The sequence below is a fragment of the Condylostylus longicornis genome, unplaced genomic scaffold (genome assembly GCF_029603195.1).
Source record: "Condylostylus longicornis isolate FDR11 unplaced genomic scaffold, ASM2960319v2 ptg000013l, whole genome shotgun sequence".
Lineage (NCBI taxonomy): Eukaryota > Metazoa > Arthropoda > Insecta > Diptera > Dolichopodidae > Condylostylus > Condylostylus longicornis.
This window is the reverse complement of record NW_026577982.1, coordinates 15,225,686-15,244,127: the sequence shown is the minus strand read 5'-3', so window position 1 is coordinate 15,244,127 and position 18,442 is coordinate 15,225,686. Positions and strand designations below refer to the sequence as shown.

Below are 18,442 nucleotides of genomic sequence, written 5' to 3'. Positions count from 1 at the left end.
TGCAATAAAAACGTGAAAGAAAATGAAAAATAAATTTTTACAGTGCTTTTTAAACATTTTGAATTGAGAATTAAATTTCTCTATCTTCTAATGCTATAATACATACATAATAGTTTTAGACTGAGGAGAAATTACTCCAGTGTATTTCAGGCGCAGATGTACGATTTTAACTCTACCTTGAGAGGGGCTATCACTAACTGGAAATATTTCAGTATCCTCTGTTATAGCTTAAAATGAGCGTCTGAGGAGACTCAACGCATTGACACCGCACAACCGAATAACGCCGCATTGGTTACATGTGATTGTATGATTATACTGGATGTAACATGGTGCAAATTGTCTGAAATCTCAAAAATATGCCGGCAGAAAATACCGTAAGCGCATTCTTTATTAGCCCTTATGAGGGATTGGAGTTGGTAATTTATGATGAGAATTAAGGTAAGAAATAGAAAAACGGCAGTAGTTACCATCTATTTAATTAGTTCACTTATGATTTGGGAGATGAAGAGAACAATTTGACAATTAAATAGTATTTTTTCGCCATAACAATTTTTGTTTATTTCTCACGGTTTTAATTTTGATGTTTTTGTATTTGTATTTAATGATAATTGACAAGCTACTCTATTGCGTGCTTTATTTAGTTACTTATTTTATGACATGTATCTAAGTATATTTCAAAAGTGAGTTAACTAAAATTTCCACTAACACAGTAAACTTTTTGTTAAACATTATTTCATTTAAATTCACTGATTTAATTTAATGTGGAGCCGGAAAATATGGTCATTGCATCCAACACGATCATTCCGTTTTTTTTTTGCTATTAACAAAAAAATTTTTGAAAAATATGTCAATTGCTTTTTCAAGTTTTTTCTTTCTCATTTCTTTGGTTTATGACATTTTCAATGTCATTGTAAATAAAATTCATAAAGTAATAAAATTTATTAAAAAAAAACTCTTGGATTGTGTTGTTGCTAACAAGGATTCTTCATTGTTTTTTTTAATAAAAATTGAATTATGTGCAAAATTTCGAAATCAGGACAATAATATTGTAAATTTAAAAATAATAAACTCGTATAAGTTTATTTCTTTTATTTTATGTCCCCCGTTTATTGTGTTTTACTATTAAAAATAAAAAAAAATTATCTTTTATGCAAATATTTCAAGCTTATAATATAAATTTTTGAAAATCATGTTTTGACATTGCATTTACGATAGTCGAATAATTGCATTCCTGGAAATTTTTGGTTGGCTATTGTACCATTAAGCAATTGCTGCAAGCAAAAGTTAATTTGGTATTTTTTTTTAAATTTTTAAAAACAATTAAATTTGCAACATGTTGTGCTTACTTTCTATAAAAATACCAAATTTATTTTTTTACGATTATTAATCAGAAACTTAAATCCAAAATTAATTAGAAATTTATACAAAATTTGCATGTCTAATTCTAACTACTTTAACTCTTAAATTATTTCTTATCTTTTCACTTTATTATTATTTTATTAGAATGTTCATTTCTTAACATATTAACGTCGAGTTGCATAACATTGTATTTTTTCTTTGTAACAATACAAAATCGAAATAAACTTTATTTCATTTTAACTTAAAATAATTTTTCTTAAGAAAAATGTACGACTAACATGCAAAAACTCCAAAAATAAGAATTGACAGAGAAGTTTTGAACAGCAATTTATCATAGTTAAATTATCAAGAACTTTTGTTATTAAAATAAGATGCGTGAATTATTGTACTGAATTTAAGTATTTCCTTGATATTCTCCTTGTTGGAAGCTAATTTAATCTTTTAGTAAGCTAACTTTAGTAGTAAAACAGATTCTTTTTACTCTTTCATGCTTGTATTTTTTATAACTATACATTTAAGTCATACTTGTTTATTGTTGCCTACGTCAAATCGACTCCTGTTTGGGTCTCCATTTCATTATAAAGAGACTGGCGAGCGAACTACTCTTTTCAATTCTTAATGCGTGTACTAATTTATAATATTAAATCAAAATGCGTTCAATACTTAGCGATTAATTTACATTTTGAATACATATATCGATTGGCCGTAGGATCATGCGATTTCACGCCTCTTACATATTTTCTTAAACATTTTGCAATTTTCCTGAGTTTTTTATTTTTAATTTAAAGAGCCAAACGCTCAGAAAATCATATTCTGTAATAATTTGAATGTTTCAACCCTCTGACCTAGTTAAAGGCGGGCCAATTATTTACGAATTAATAAAAAATTTCAAAAAAAATTTTAAATAACACAACATTTTATACAATATAAGCATTTCTAATTTCAGAGAAATTTAAATTTTACCCATAAGCAATTTTTCACATATTTAAATACTTAAAATGCCAAATTTGAAATGAAATATAATTTCTTAAATTATTTCATTTTTTGTAAATCAATTTACGAGCTTTTTAGCTTGAGGTAAAATTGTCCTAAAGTCTATTTTTTTCTTACAATTAAATTGAATTTTACTAAGCAAAGTTGTTTAAAGCAATAATTTTATTTAGAAAGAATTTTAACTGATTCAAGTAACTCAATTTATGCAGCCATAAGTACATATATACATACATATGTATTTATAAATACGTGTGTATATATGTATGGTACATAAGAAAATTGTACAGTTAATAATAATCAACCCAAATATTTTACAATAGGCAAATTTATCTTTCTCTATTATGATTTACTTTGTGCACAAAAACTTTTTAATATGCATTATAATTTTGCACATAATATGTTGTTTGTGTATTTACTTGTATATATTACGTAATAAATACATATGTACAGTATACTAAATGTTAATATATAAGTGTGTACATATATTTTAAAATTTATTGCGAAAAAGAATGAAATTTCTGGTTATCAAACGCTTTCAATCATTTCCACTGCACTGCATTTAGTAATATCATATACATACATGCATGTACAAACACACATATGTATGTACATACATATGTATAACTCACATTATGAAAATGTTGGTTCGGAATAAGAATTTTGTGTAACTACTGTCTTCACACAAAATATACGTAGTACATACTTCATTCACATAATTTCCTCACATCTTATTTCTTTTGCGGTGATTCGTTTTACAAAAAATTTAACTCAAAACAACTTAATAATTAAAATTACCGCTAACACTGTCCAAATTCAAATGCAAAACATAAAACTAATAAAAATTTTTATGAAAATCTAATTACTGAAAAATTTCAGTCTTATGATAATGCAGAACTGTAAATAAGCATGCAAGATGTTGAATTGTTATTTCAGACAGAGCACGCTTTTGTTACATTTTTAGTACAAAAATTGAAGTGATTTAATTAACAATATTTTACTTTACTGTCTTTATTTTTTTTATTTTGTTTTTATTTTAGAACTCTATAATCGTGCCGCCACATTCGTGCTCAATTCAGTTTTTTGTTATTGTAATTTTTTGTTTTTTTCTTTTAGGAAGAGAATAATTATAAGTTAAAAATAAACAAAACAAAAGAAAATTCTTATGCTGCAGAGCGGCGTTAAAAAACAACAATGTTGTCACGGCAGTAAAACAAAAAATGAAAACCAAAAAGACGTTTAAAACAAAAAAAAACACTAGTGTTACAAAATGTATTCCAGTCCAGTAGTAACAAAATAATAAGAATTCGTGCTACTGTCATGCAAATTTAAAAGTAAACTGCACGAATTACTATCATTTTTATTTTCGTTTCTTTCTGATTTTACTTGATGAAAGAGAAAAAAAATTGTGTTATATTTTTATAACGGAATAACTGTAGTTTTAATATGTATGTACATAAATGCATGTATAAATATATAAAATTATTTTAGACTTTAGAGAAATCTATTAAAACAATTAATTAAAAAAATTCATTAAAGAGCATCTTCAATTTGACATTTTATTTTATTAGTAATGGTAAATTTGTTTTTATAAACTATTCAAAATCTAGAATGGTACTGCAAATTTGCAAAATGTCAAGTTTTTCATAATAAAATTTTAGTTTCAACTCAACAAAACGAGACAGTGTTGACACATGTATGTATGAAGAGCAATTGTAAAGTGCGAGTGTTGGAGTTCTTGTTCTGACAACTAAGCTAATTGGGGAAAATTTGAATTTTTCAAAGGAATAGTTAATAATATTAATCAGTTGAAGGGAAATTATAGAACAAATGTTTTTAATTTTATAAGACATACTTATATAAAAAGGATTAAGTTTAAAATTTTGTAAGCCAATTATTAATTAAAATATTTTATATGAACGGCTTTTCAATTAATCAATTAATTGGATTCAAAATTTGTAGGTAATCAAAAATTTCATAAAATCTCAACAAATCTGTTGTAATTTTATTGCCTTCTAAACCCTTAAAATAACTTAAAAACAATATTAGACAAAAAGCTTTAAACTCTAAAAGAAAACTTTATTTTCATAAAATGCTTGTCATAACTTCATTTACTTAGAAATCACTAGAAAATGTCCACTTCATAATGACATTATAATAAAGATTATGGTTATCTAAAATTATTTAGAATGCACTGAAATTTCAACATAAAAGCTACACAAAGATAAAATAATAGTTGGAAAAGAATTTGATTGTGTGTTAAGCAAAAAAAAAATTACTTTTTAAATAAAATAATTACAAAATTATATACAAATCTCTTTTCGTCCACCATCCACTTAACTTCCACTTAAATTTAAACATTAAAACAAAACCAAAAAAAAATATTTTTTCCTTTACTATGCGACTAATTTATTGAGTCAGATTTAGGTGGGTTTTTTTATTTTTTTGAAAATTTGAATGTTATTTTCCAAGCCAGTAATAAGAATAAAATGCAATAAGTACTATTGGACATTTAAATTTTTTTTTCAATTGCTTGCCTCAAGACTTTTTATTTGTTGTAGAAAATGAAAAATTAAAATATAAAAGAATTTCAATTTCGTTTCGGTAGTATTTGCACTTAATATGTATTTCGTTAGTTCGCTAGTTAACAGGTTGAAGTCATTATGCCAGAAAAACTAAAATAGATCATATATTTAGTTTTTAAACGTACCATGTACATATGTACAAACGCATTTATATACTCAAATTTATAAATAAAATAGAGAAAAATGTTAAAAAATTACAAAGGACCTACAGCACTTAATTGGAACTGGTCATACGGTTGTATTTCTTGTAAAAGAAATTAGAAAACAACTTAATTGAAAAAAAATTTTTGTTTAATTAGACAACTAGTAAGTAAATCATTGCGATACTAATTAATTATTTAAGAAAATTCATTATGAAATTGTTTAATCGAGTAATATTGCGGGGGTGGGGAAATAAACTTGATTGTAAAATTTATTTTAATTGCCAAGTACATACATACATGTTGTATTTGTATGCCTGTAACAAATTGCAATACATATAAGGAATATTTTATATAAGTGAATAAATTCTTTCACATTAGATTTTTTTGTTGAATATTTAACGTCACGAAATATCTGCATTATAAACAAAACTTGATATTTCGGATGTTCTATCTATACGGAGATTTTACTGTTTATTATTAATTATTAGTTTCAAATTTTCAATTTTATTTTTGTTTATTTTTATTTTTATTGAAATCATAGATTTTATAATTGATAACATGTGTACTAGTTTAAGAAAACACATCCATTATTTTATGAATCAAAACTTCGTTTCAAATAAAAATTTAAAATAATTTAAAATTTTACTTGTTTTAATTTTTAAGTACAGGTGTTTTTATTATTTTTATCGAATCTTAAATAGAATTTAATTAAGACCACTTATAATAGAATCCATTTAAGACCAACTTTATTTGTCACATTTTAATTATTCTTAGCAAATTTATTTTATGTATGTGCATATTCCAAATTCGAACAATTAGAAAATAGAAAACATGTTAAATACACCAAGGACCAGCTACCAAATGCATGATGTATGTTCATAAAGGTATACTATAAAATATAAGAGGGTTGGCAATATAATAATTGAATATGAAATTAAACTTAAATTTTGTCATAAAGAGTCTACCATAAAATAGAATTATAAAATTTTGAAGGTGTTTACCACACAAAGGTTAGAAATTTTATGAATTGTATTATTTTTGACATCATAAAAGTCTTTAAAAGAGATGAAAAAAATTTATTAATGTATGTACATACATACATATATGTGTATAAAAAAGGCAAAAATTTAATTTAAAAAAAAAAATTAAATTAGTTCATTGATTATTGAAATGGTGTTATTCTTAAATATGTACTAATATATAAATATATATGTATGTATGTATACGAAATTTTCATCATGCATTTTTTTTTGTAATAATTTTCTTCAGAAACAATTAGTACAATAAGTAACATATTGCTTTAAAAACATTTCTAAGAATTTAAAATTTAATAAAAACATGATTTTTAATATTTTTGAAATTTTGTACATATGTATGTATGTACATACATGTGTGTAAACTGTTTTGAACAACATTTTGTGTCATAAAACATATTTAATTTACCTGGAATTTTGTTAAAAATGAGAGTTCTATTATAATTAGAATTCTTCTACTCAACTAAGAACATGATTTGGTTGGTAAAGTTGAGTGAAAAGAATAATTTTAATAAATTATAATTTGATTACATGACAATATTGCATACATATGTATTATACATATACTTAATTTGAAAAGATTGAAAATTAAAGTATATGTATAATTACATGTAAAATTAATTACATACCTACAAACATATATGTAACTTATTATTATTTGCAATGATCAAAGAAAATACTTATTGTGGTTTCTGAACATAATGTGTGTGTAAGCTGTATTTAACGCATTGTTTCAAGTATATATGGCAATACTTTTAATGTACATAGAGTCAAAAATGCATTGTACAAAAGTGAGAAGAAAGCAGCTGTTTTGCTCATACACATGCAAATTTTAAATAAACATTTTTGAGTGAAATCTCGACTAAAAAAAATTAAAAACTGAGAAAACAATATTCAAAATTATTGATCATGCCACTCTAAAAAACAGTATTGTACATATTAAATTTTATTCTCACTTATTATAGACAGGATAGCAAAAATTTAAGTATTTAATTAAACAGAGAATATTTTGTTAAATTTAAATAAAAATATATAAGTACATAAAATTAAATTAATTATTCAAAAATTAATTTATTTTAATTGTTAACAAAATAATGAATGACTGATACAGGAATAATGTTTTGTTCTTAATTTCAAATTTAAATTTCAAAATTTAATTTTAAATTAAAATTTTTTTCCAAATGTTATTTTTAATTAAAACTATTGCTAATAGATATGACAGTAAACTTGAAACCTTTATATGCTAAAATTTTTGAATATGAACTATGACGAATGTCTTATCAAGCCTTTTAAAAAATCTTACAATTTTGCGAACCCTTAAATAATTTGTATTCTTCAACCCTGAAAAAACTGTAAAATTTTCAAAATCGAGAATTAATGTGCATGTTAAAAAAAATGTTGGCAGATAATTTTAAACTTGGACTCATATATGGAATTTATAATTACTGGGCAATTTTCGTAATATTTTAAAATATTATTTATAATATTTAAAATGTAAATAAACGGCAAATAAAATTGAAAAATTGAAAGTTATTTTGTACTGCATATAATTTTCAATAATGTTTATAATTCTAATTCTACAATAACAACAAAGGACTCAATAATTTTAAAGTACCACCTGTTACTTGCAAATTTATTAGCGCACAGACTGAAAAGGATAACAATTAAGATAAAATAAAAAAAAAAGTTTACCTGAATAAGTGCATTCTCAAAATCCATATTTAACATTTCCATATAAATTACTCAGTCAACTTAAGGTGTCTTAAAATGGGAGTGGGAGAAACAGCCAGTGAAATGTGTTCCACAGGTAAGTAGGTATAATCATATATAAAAATAAAGGACAAAACTATTTTGTTAATATAAATATATATTTTTAGGTCAGAAGTTATACAATTTCAAGGAATTTCAAACACAAACTAATAACAACTACCCATATTATATTGACAATAATTATATACTACCTCTAGGAAAACAAAAATTTGTTGAAATGGAAGCTACTCAAAAGACGATCAGTCATTTAGAATCGCGATTTTATCCTAATCAGAACCAGTCAAGAACTTTAAATAATTTGAAAAACGAATTTGATTTAACAACAAATTATAATTTAAATGAAAAAAACGTTAATAAATTAGAAAATCAACAAAGTATACAAGAAGAAATTTATACACCGTACATCAATTCCAATGGTTATTATAATAATCATAATTCACATTTAATTGCAACTTTACCAAATTATGAAAAAAGTGTTTCAGCAGAAAAAAAATATGAGGATATTGAAAACAATAACTATTTAGATTCCAAAAATATTATTTTATATCAAACTTTAGATTTGACAACAACAAAGGTTCCCAAAAAAACGATAATGGAATATAAAAGTGATTTACTTGTTCAAACAGAAATTAAATATGAAAATGATCAAGGATTTTACGGTCAGAATTATCAAAATTTATACGTTAAAAAAGAAAACGAATACAATATATCACCTACACAAAATATGCAAAATTTTCAACCGAGTTATTATAATCCATTTGTAATACCTCCTATTAGTCAATACGATAGTTATAATAAACAAAGTCAAGTATGCTATGAAGCGGCAGATTCACAAATATCTCCACAACAAATTGAATTTCCAAAACAACTTCAACAGTTAACAGCAAAAAATAATTTAAACCAAAATAATGTGATATATGAGGAAACAATTTCACAAATATCACCAAATCAGCCAGAAGATGAAAATTTGTATATAGAAAGATCAATTATAAATAATTCATCACCAGCAAATAGTGTAGAAACAACAAATATTGGGGATTCTAAAAACATTTCACCTCATAACTCAACTAAAAATTCTGTGCCACAACTTCAAAGTTTTGAAATATTAAAAAATAAAATTGAGCAACGGCACCAACAAAAAAAAGCTAATGAATGCAGGACGTGCAATAAAAATTTTATTACTCCGACTCAATTAAAACGTCATTTTTCTTCATCTGCACACAAGAATCAAATTCTTGCGGGTAGTAGTATAATTTTACCCAATCCTAATTTCAGACACGAAAATTTATTTCCATTATTATATGGAAAACGAAAACGTACATCATCCACAGACATACAATCTGACGAATCTTTAAATGACTCAAACCAAGATGAAAATAAAAACCAATATTCAACACTTATAACATCTTCAGATCAAGCAGCAATTGTATCATCTACAAGTAACGTTACAGTGAAAACCGAAAATTTTGAAAATAAACCACAGAATTTGCAACAATATCAATATTACTATAAAAATGCTGATGTCAGTCAATATCTACCGTATACAACACAAAACTCAATTTTATCTACAACCCAACAAACACCGAATAATAATCAATATCAACTTGCTCTAAATTATCAAAATTATTATCCAGGACAAATTTCAAATGGAATATATGACAATTTTATTACTCATACATCGCCATATAATTATTCCTTACAAAATTATTCTGATAATTCAACATCACCAACGGCAAATAACGATTTGCCTAATGCAAATAATCAAGATTATAACAAAACTACGCCGCATAATTCGAATGATACTATCAAAATAATTGCCAATCAACAATTAATAGTTCCACAGTACGGAAATCCATATGCTGCACCAGAAGCATTTGAATCACAATTTAATCCTAGTAATCAACAAGTTACACCAGTTTTTCTTCATAAGTCTACCGATTTAATGCAAATTTCTCCAACAACATCAATTATTAGCGATTCAACAATATTATCACAAAAATATGATCAACAATCAACAGTTAAAGATAATGTAAAAAATCAAAAAGAAAATAAAAAAAATCCAGCAGTATACAAAAGACGAAGAACCAATCCAGCTAATGAAGAAACTGCAAAAGTTAAATGTATAGAATGTAATCGTGAATTTGCAAAAACGTGCTATTTAACACAACATAACAAAACTTTTCATTCTGGCGATACTCCGCACAAATGTTTAAAATGTGGTAAGCGTTTTCATACCGAAGAAAGTTTAAATATTCATACTGAAAAGCACATTACCATTGACAAACCACATAAATGTGATTTATGTATAAAACAATTTCATCATAAAACAGATTTAAGAAGACATCGAGAATCTCATACTGGATATAATGTTCATGTCTGTGATCTATGCAATAAGGGATTCAGCCGAAGAGATCATTTGCGTCAACACTTTGAAACACATTTTGGTACTAAGGTACGTGGTGCAAAACCGAAAAAAAAAGTTGTAAATCCAGAAACTATTGCTAGTTATAATGAAACTATTAATACCGTAAGCAGTGAAACACCAGATCATGTCGGATTAAACAAGTTTAAAAATTAAAAATAAAAAAAGCAACTTTTTTCTTATATTAATAAAATTAATATACATATATGACTTTAATAAAAACCAAAACTATTCAAAATTTAATCGAATATTTTAAATAACAATAATAAATTCTCAGTGACTAATTACATTAAAAGTAATTTTGTTAAAAATATTCAAAATAAAAAAAAGAAATAAAAAGAAATAAATAAATAAAAGAAATTTTGTAATTTAATATTACAAAATATATACGATATAGATTTTATAAACATATACGATATTAACAACAAAAGAAAAGGAATTAAATTCATTTTTGAAAATTTATGATTTAAAAATTTTTGTAACCAAGTGAAACATTTTATTTTTCTATAAATTTAATTTTTTTTATTGTATTCTAATTTTAAAAATTGTAATTTAATTTAAGTTTTGTATTTGTTCAAACTTTTAATAAAAATTGTTTAAGGTAGCCTTTATTTTGTTCTGTGTATATTTTTTTAATTTTTTTTAGGTATAAGGTATTGTGTAAAACTTCAGTGTGCTTATTTCTTATTAACTTTAATATAATGTGAAATTATGAAACTCAATACCGCATAGTTGTTGCAGTATTCAACTAAATTCTGCAACGAATTTTTAATTTTATCCAAAATTTTATTTCGTAGTTAGAAATAAAATTTGTATTTATTTATTTTTCATATTATATATCCTTCATTAAATCTTCATAACTCAGGGAACTGCTACTAATGATAACTATCAGAATTTCTGTTCCGTTTTACACTCAATTCTGCAAACCTCAGATTCCTCTCTGCAAACGAATAATTTTTCACGAAAAACGAATACTTTTTTACGAAAAATTTTTTAAAAAGAAAACATTTTCTTTTCCTGACTCTTATTCCATATTATTGTAGAAAAAATTAAAAAATCTGATACTAAGTACAAATTATTTTTACTTTAATTGCATACATACATTTCAATCACATAGATTAGATTTGAATAATAGTGAAATTTTTTATTTTTGTTTTCAGAAAAATTTGCTGATGATGATTCAGATATGTTAATGGAGCCAGACGAAATAGCTCATGTATCAGTTATTCGATCAGAAAGTCGTCAAGTATATCCATCAAGCACTGAATATACTGATGATGTAACTTCACAATATCCAGCAGATTCACATTCTCAAGCCGCACAAAGTTATTATCCATCATTTTATCGTGAACAGAATAATAGTCCACCACATGGTCATTCTCGTCCATTCACAAATTCTGATAATTCAGGTAGTGGAAAATTTAGTGTAACACCGAGAGGTTTTGATCCAGCTATTTTGGGATCCGGTGATTTTGGTGTTATACGCGGCGGAACATTTTATCCAGAAGATGAAATACCATATCATGCAAATGATGAAGCAAATGAATATAATCAATTTTATGCTGATAGCTCTAATAATAATGGACATGGTAGACCACAATCTGATGAATATGTACAAAAATATACATATCCGGAAGAGCAATTTGCAAATTTTAGAGATTTTGCTGATATCAACACATCTTCTGATTATGCATCATCACATTTTGTTGTAGTTTATGCTGCTAAAACTCCATCATCTTCTCCATCGACATCACCATTAGAATCAACATCATCATCATCTTCAAGTCATCATTCAAACCCAAAAAATATTTTCGAACAGTTAGAACTTTTAGATAAGGAGAAAGCCGAAGAAGAAGAATTGCAAAAGAAGAAAAATCGTTTAAGTAAACATAAAACGAAATTAGCCAATACGAAATTGGAGAAGAAATACAAAAAGAAATTGGGACCTAAAGATCTAGATTATGAACCACTTTTAGCTTTAAGTTAAGGGAATTTTCATTAAATATTTCGTTTTATTCTTTTTTTTGTCTTTATATTCATTTGATAACTGTTGATTTGGTGATTTTTCTAAAACGAAATTGGCAATTTTGGCAAAAAAAATATTTAACTTATTCAGAAAATTAAAAAAATTAATATAGTAAAAGAAAATTTCGTAGATTTTTTTAGAAAAATCTTATTTCAAAGAAATTAAATTTCTTAACGGACGCACACTTACTATAAACGGAATGTTAATAAAAAAAAAGAAATTCTCGAAGATTTCGTAATCAAACAATACCCAATGCCTTTAAAGCTAGGGTAATAATTTGCAAAAGCTACAAACATAATTTAATATTTTCTTGCTATTTTTACATAAATTTGTTTGAAAGTCCGAAATATTATCTTTAATTAAATTTAAATTAATTAAAAACAAAAAAATTTAATTAACTTTATAAATAGCAATATATTTTAAGAAAATTTGTGCTTGAATTAAGCTAGAATCGCTACAATATTTCAAGAAAATAATATTCTATTACTGATATGGTATTTAATTCGGCGAATTATTGCCGAAAGCCTTCAAAACAGTAATTCAAAATTTTCAGTGTATAATATAGAAAAAGCATTAAGTAAGCGATTTTTTTTTCACAATTCTTACGAAATTTTTTTTTGACAGTGTATTTTTAGCCCTTCAAGTATTTTGTAATTTTAAGTGTGAATGTGAATTTCCATGAAAAATTTCCGAAAATATTTCCTTTTTGTTTTTACAGTTTTTTTTGTATGAATGTGTAACAATATTACCCTAAGTAATTTTAAAAAAGTATAAAATATTTTTTCCCGTACATACATACATTTAAGATCTTTAAAAGCACATTTAAGAACACTTAGATTTTTACAGAAAAAATCTTAAAAAGTAATCTACATAAAAATGTGTACGTAAACAGTTATGTGTATGATAATAACCTATAGATTCATATAATTCGACCTTTTAAAAAATACATTATAAACTTAAAACGGAAAAAATCGTATATTTATATTCATTTATTTTGGATATTTCTAAATTAAATTAAGTTTTAATTATAAATAAATTTAGAAACTTTCCAATTTTAAGGCATTTTATCATAGAAGTTTTCATAGAAAAAGATTCTTTATTTTCAGTAATTTAATTTGTTTCATGTCTTCATTTTATTCGGCTAGCTATCTACAAATTCATACTATAATTTCTTAATCGAATAAGAACTACGTTCAGAGCAAAAATGCATTTGCAGTTCTTTCACAGGAAAGTTTAGTAATCAAAATTTAATAATAAAGTTTCGAAACTTGCAAAAACTAAAATAAAACAATCAAAAAAATCATCATAAATAAATAATTAAAAAATTATATTAACTTTTAAAATTAAATTTATTATAATTATAATAACCCTAAATTATTAATGTATTGAAGATAATATTCCCAATATTTCTTAATTAATTACTATTTCAAATAAATTATTTTCTCTTAACTTAATTAGATCATCAAAATTTTCATAATTTCTATTCAATTTCTTCCCATTCTTTATGTTATGTTTCCTTTACATTTTTACCAATTAGTTTAAATCCTACATATTGTAATTAGATCATTTAAATATAAATAAATCATTGGCATATACATACATTTAATAAATTAAATATAATTATATTTTATATCAGTAAATATTAAAAAAATTTAGTTTTAATTATATTTTATAATAAAAAAATAAAAACGAGAAAAAGTTAAAAAAGAAATTCATATTTGTAAAAAATTTTTTGTATTATTTTGTATTTTTATGAAATTTTGAAAAATAAATAAAAATTTTTAAGAAAATATTTTTTATATAAAATTTACATACATACATACATATATAAAATAAAAATGATGTAAGTTTATAAAAAAATTAAAAAAAAAATTGTAAAAGATGAAAACAATTAAGTAAGTAAAGTATGCATAAATTTAATAATTAGAACCAATAATGACAAAATTATAAGGTTATTTTTTCCACTTACTAATCCCAAACATTATTCTCAATATGTTAATATTGGACTGGAACTAAAAATATTTTTGCTTATTAGGAAGTAATTTAACTGAGTTCAATGTGGGTAGAATTATTTTAAATATTATTTATTAGATGTTAAAAATTACTTAAATAAATATAAGTAGAATCTCAATTATCCAGCAAATAATTCTATTTTTTAATTTTATTTTGTTAATAATTCAAAAATTAAATTTACTATGAAAAAAGCATAATTGTATTTGTAGCTAACAACCTTTTTTATTAAATTTTTAATTCATTCAAATAATTAATAGCTAAATTTTTCTCAAAATACTTGTAAAATGATTACCAAGATTTCAAAATGTATACGCCTAAATGTTAATTACGTTTCTTATGCTATAATTGAAAAATAATTTTCAAATGAAAGATTTATGAGTTCATAACTCTAATATTTTCATGCGAACATAAAAATGTTCTAAAATGCACACTATAAGTGCTTTAATACGAATAAAATGAAAAGCAAACATTTATTATTAAATTAATTAACATGATTATTTTTTATTACCGCTTTACTACTAACTTGAACCCAATTTATATCTTCATAAAGCGTGTTAATAATTTATTTTCTAAAGTCATATGTAATGCAAAAGAAAACTTTCTTAATTTGTATTTTTTTAATGTTTCCATTTTCTTAAGTGTTAAAAATATTATTGTATATTTTTGATTTTTAAAAAAGGAAGCTAAATATAAGTTACATATGCTTAAATAAACAAAACGAAGCTTATAGTATCTATGTATTAAAGCATGATTTTTTATAATGCAACATAAATCATTATACTGCAGCTACAAATATTATAAGTTTTTTTTCGAATTCACCTATTGCTTAAATTAAAAGTTAAACATAACTAGAATGGAATTGAGATTTTTGCTATATATTTATTTTACAATATCCTTTAATAATTTAGGGGCGCCATTCTTTGATCTAGTAGCAATCGTATGTTATAGCAAAGAAATAAAAAAATGTAAGAAACAAATACAAATTACGAAAAGATCTTTTGACTTTTTAGGAGTACCATATTTACATGTTAACATTTCTGATTTTTGATCTTATAATTTTATATTTTTAATGCAATATTAAATACATGAATAACAAGATTGAAAAGGATACAACCAGTAATTTTTAAACTAAATTATTTAGTTTAAATTATTTTAAGTGGCTTTTTTCATATTATTATAATTTATACATACATATATACTGGAATGTGTTCGCAATATATATTAAAAAAACATTCTTGCTCAATGTATAAAGATGGGTAGCGCCTTTTTTTCAAAGCTTGATAAAAAATTTAATCTTTTCAAGGAACTTGAAAGCGGGTGAGCATTGTTTTACCAATTTACAAAATAAAATATAAAATTTTGTAAAACGAACGTAAAATTTTACTCGCTCGGGTTCGGGCTTTTGTAATCAATAAATCAGTAAAACCTATTAAAGAGTTAATGAAGAACTAGGAAGCGTTTAAAATAATTTTAATCCACGTACTTCTGATTCTAACATTTGTTTTTATTAGAATATTTGTTTATTGCACTTTTTGGGAACCACTGAGGAAAATTTACTCTATAGTACTATTGTTGCAAATATAAATTTTTTAAATTTAAGTTGCTACTTGCACATATGTTTTTTTTTTTTCATATGATTTTGTAATGTGTACATGAACATCTTGTAATAGCATTCGATTTTCGTATCATATATCTCACGCGAACTTTTAACTTCTATATTTCAAAGCACATTCAATATTACATGTTTGTGAACTTTATAATGATCCTGGTTTTCTCTCTTTTTACATGATCACATATTACATTTACATACTATATATGTATATACATACGAGTAATATTATCGCAATGCATCTGTTTCTAAAGGTTACACATAGTATAAATATTAAAAATTTACTAATAATCTATAAAATTGGTAAGCATAGTAATTTTAAACCCATTCAAAAAATTATTAAATATGATATCATGAATTATAATGCAATATTAAAGACAAAATAAATTCGATGGAAATTATTTACTTTTTTCTTTAGAAGTTGCGATTCGTGTAATAGAATTAAAATATTATAAAGAGTTGTCCCAAAAGTTATACTAAATTTTATTAAAAAAAAAAAAATTACTATAGCTAATGTTGATATTATAAATTTTTTTTTTTTTAACGCTGTATATAATATGTGCTTGTATGTTTGTATATTATAATATGTACATTATGGTTATGTTCATTTAAGTTCGTGTTTGGTCACGTTTTAAATTTTAACATCTAATTCCTGAAAATAACAAAAAAAAAATAAAGTTAGTATTTACAAGTAAGTTTTATTTAACAAGAGAATTGCATTTAAAAAATGTAGAAATTTTTACTATGGAATGTTTTGTATGACTAGAGAAAATATGAAACTGTAAAAATATTAAAATATGAGTTTTTATGAATTTTTTAAGATATTTATTTAATTATGTAGTTTTACTTACCGCAATAACAAAAAATATTGTTAATCACGAATGTCTACTGTATCTATATATCTAAAAAAAGTCAAGTCTCTGTTTAATGAATGTCTAACTAATTGCCGCTTATTTATTTTTGCTTTTATTTAGTCCACATGCTTTTTTATTATTGTAAAAATGAAGAAGCAGTTTTGCTTTTTTAAATAGGCTAGTTAATAGTATTCACAAATTAATTTCGGAAGAGATTTATAGTCAGGACTTACGAATAAACTTTTTTTGCTTTTACAGGTGGTGGTGGTGTTACAGTCAATGAAGTTTAAAAATATTTTGCTTATTTAAGTGTAATTTAAAGGCATGTATTAAATTTTTTCAAAGTGAAGGTCAGATTAAGTTTAAAATCTTATTTTAAAAGTAAAATAGTATTCCAATTTACTTTAAAATACAAATATAATTTTAATAATTGTTTGTTTTTGATATCACATGGTTAAATAATTAATTTAAACTTGAAAAGCGTACGCATATATAGAATAGTCTTTGATTATAAAAAAATCTAATTTAAAGAAATTATTAAAATTATCAAAATGTGTCACAAATCAATCAATTTCAATTCGAATTTATTAAAATATCCTATAATATCCATATTATGTTTGTTGCATATATGTAAATATGTACATATGTACATATGTAAACTTTTACATTTTATAAAGAAAATTATGGATATTTTATTCAATATTTTCAATTTCAACCAAGGCCAATATCAACAAGCCAACTAATACCTAAACCCACCCTTTTTAGAAACTATTTCAAATTCCATTCACCTTTTTTCTTATAATATGTGATTTTCTTTACAATTTTTGCCTTGAAAAGTGACATTTTTGTACAGAAAATTTTAAGAAATATTTGAAATTTTGCGAAAAACAAGTAAAATACATAAATATGTACATATGTACATGTGTACTCGTGTTGTATACCATAAAGGTTTGGTTTTTTTCATTTTACATCAGGAGCAAAAAGTTATATGTAAATGGTAATAAAAGACAAAAAGAAAAAAAAAACCACAAGAAATATAACTGAACCTGCCATTAGATTTAAATTTGATTTTGAATACTCAAATCTTATCTTATTACGCTGGTATACAGCTATAGAAAGGTAACTTAAATTATTGAAAAATCATGTGAATGCTCGATTATTGCAACAAAAATATGTAATGTCACACAAAAAAAAAAACAAATTTATGTGGACTGGAATATAAAAACCTACTCAATCTTTAAAAACTAAATCCTAAAATTCTAAATGTAAAATCAAGATCATTTTCAATATCTGCTGGTCGATTTAAAGATTTTTACATGTATAGTGGCTACGTATACACATAATGTATATTGAATAGTAACGATAATGATTTTGAAAATATGTACAGAATGTGAAAAAATTATTTAACAAGGCTTAATTAATGTGAAAATGTTTACTTTTAGATTTTTCGTAGGGATTTTCTTAAATGCAATGAGAAAGCATATTCAAATGTAATCATAAGATCAGGTTTTTCTATAGAGAAATTTCAACTTTTGTCATTAATTTCAATAATTAGTTTAAACGATTCCTGAAGGTTATGAGGATTTTAGTTGAATAGTAAGGGCGTGTTCGTGTATCTTGCTAATCTATTTACCAAG

At 24.0% G+C, this 18,442-nt stretch overlaps 2 protein-coding genes across 3 annotated transcripts in view; both read left to right on the top strand.

Moving 5' to 3' along the window:
• Positions 1–14,009, top strand: part of LOC129605185 (uncharacterized) — a 77,231-nt gene extending 63,222 nt beyond the window's left edge. The window contains exon 3 of the mRNA XM_055514782.1: positions 11,464–14,009. Within this exon, the coding sequence (XP_055370757.1) occupies positions 11,464–12,290 (827 nt within the window). The 3' untranslated portion in view covers positions 12,291–14,009. The remainder of the gene's footprint in view (positions 1–11,463) is intronic.
• On the top strand, positions 7,637–10,576 carry LOC129605482 (GATA zinc finger domain-containing protein 14-like). 2 transcript variants are annotated; one of them, XM_055515265.1, is made up of 2 exons: positions 7,637–7,918; positions 7,989–10,576. In XM_055515265.1, the coding sequence occupies exons 1-2, from the start codon at positions 7,879–7,881 to the stop codon at positions 10,457–10,459; spliced, it is 2,511 nt and encodes an 836-aa protein (XP_055371240.1). In that variant the 5' UTR covers positions 7,637–7,878; the 3' UTR covers positions 10,460–10,576. The 2 variants fall into 2 exon arrangements, with proteins under 2 accessions (XP_055371240.1, XP_055371241.1); XM_055515266.1 differs by having other exon boundaries at positions 7,637–7,926.
• Positions 14,010–18,442: the final 4,433 nt, after the last annotated feature.

Bases quoted from the DNA above. Each gene is read 5' to 3' on its own strand.
- LOC129605482 (XM_055515265.1), top strand. From the start codon at position 7,879: ATGGGAGTGGGAGAAACAGCCAGTGAAATGTGTTCCACAG. The intron at 7,919-7,988 runs GTAAGTAGGTAT...ATATATTTTTAG, and splicing joins CAGTGAAATGTGTTCCACAG to GTCAGAAGTTATACAATTTC.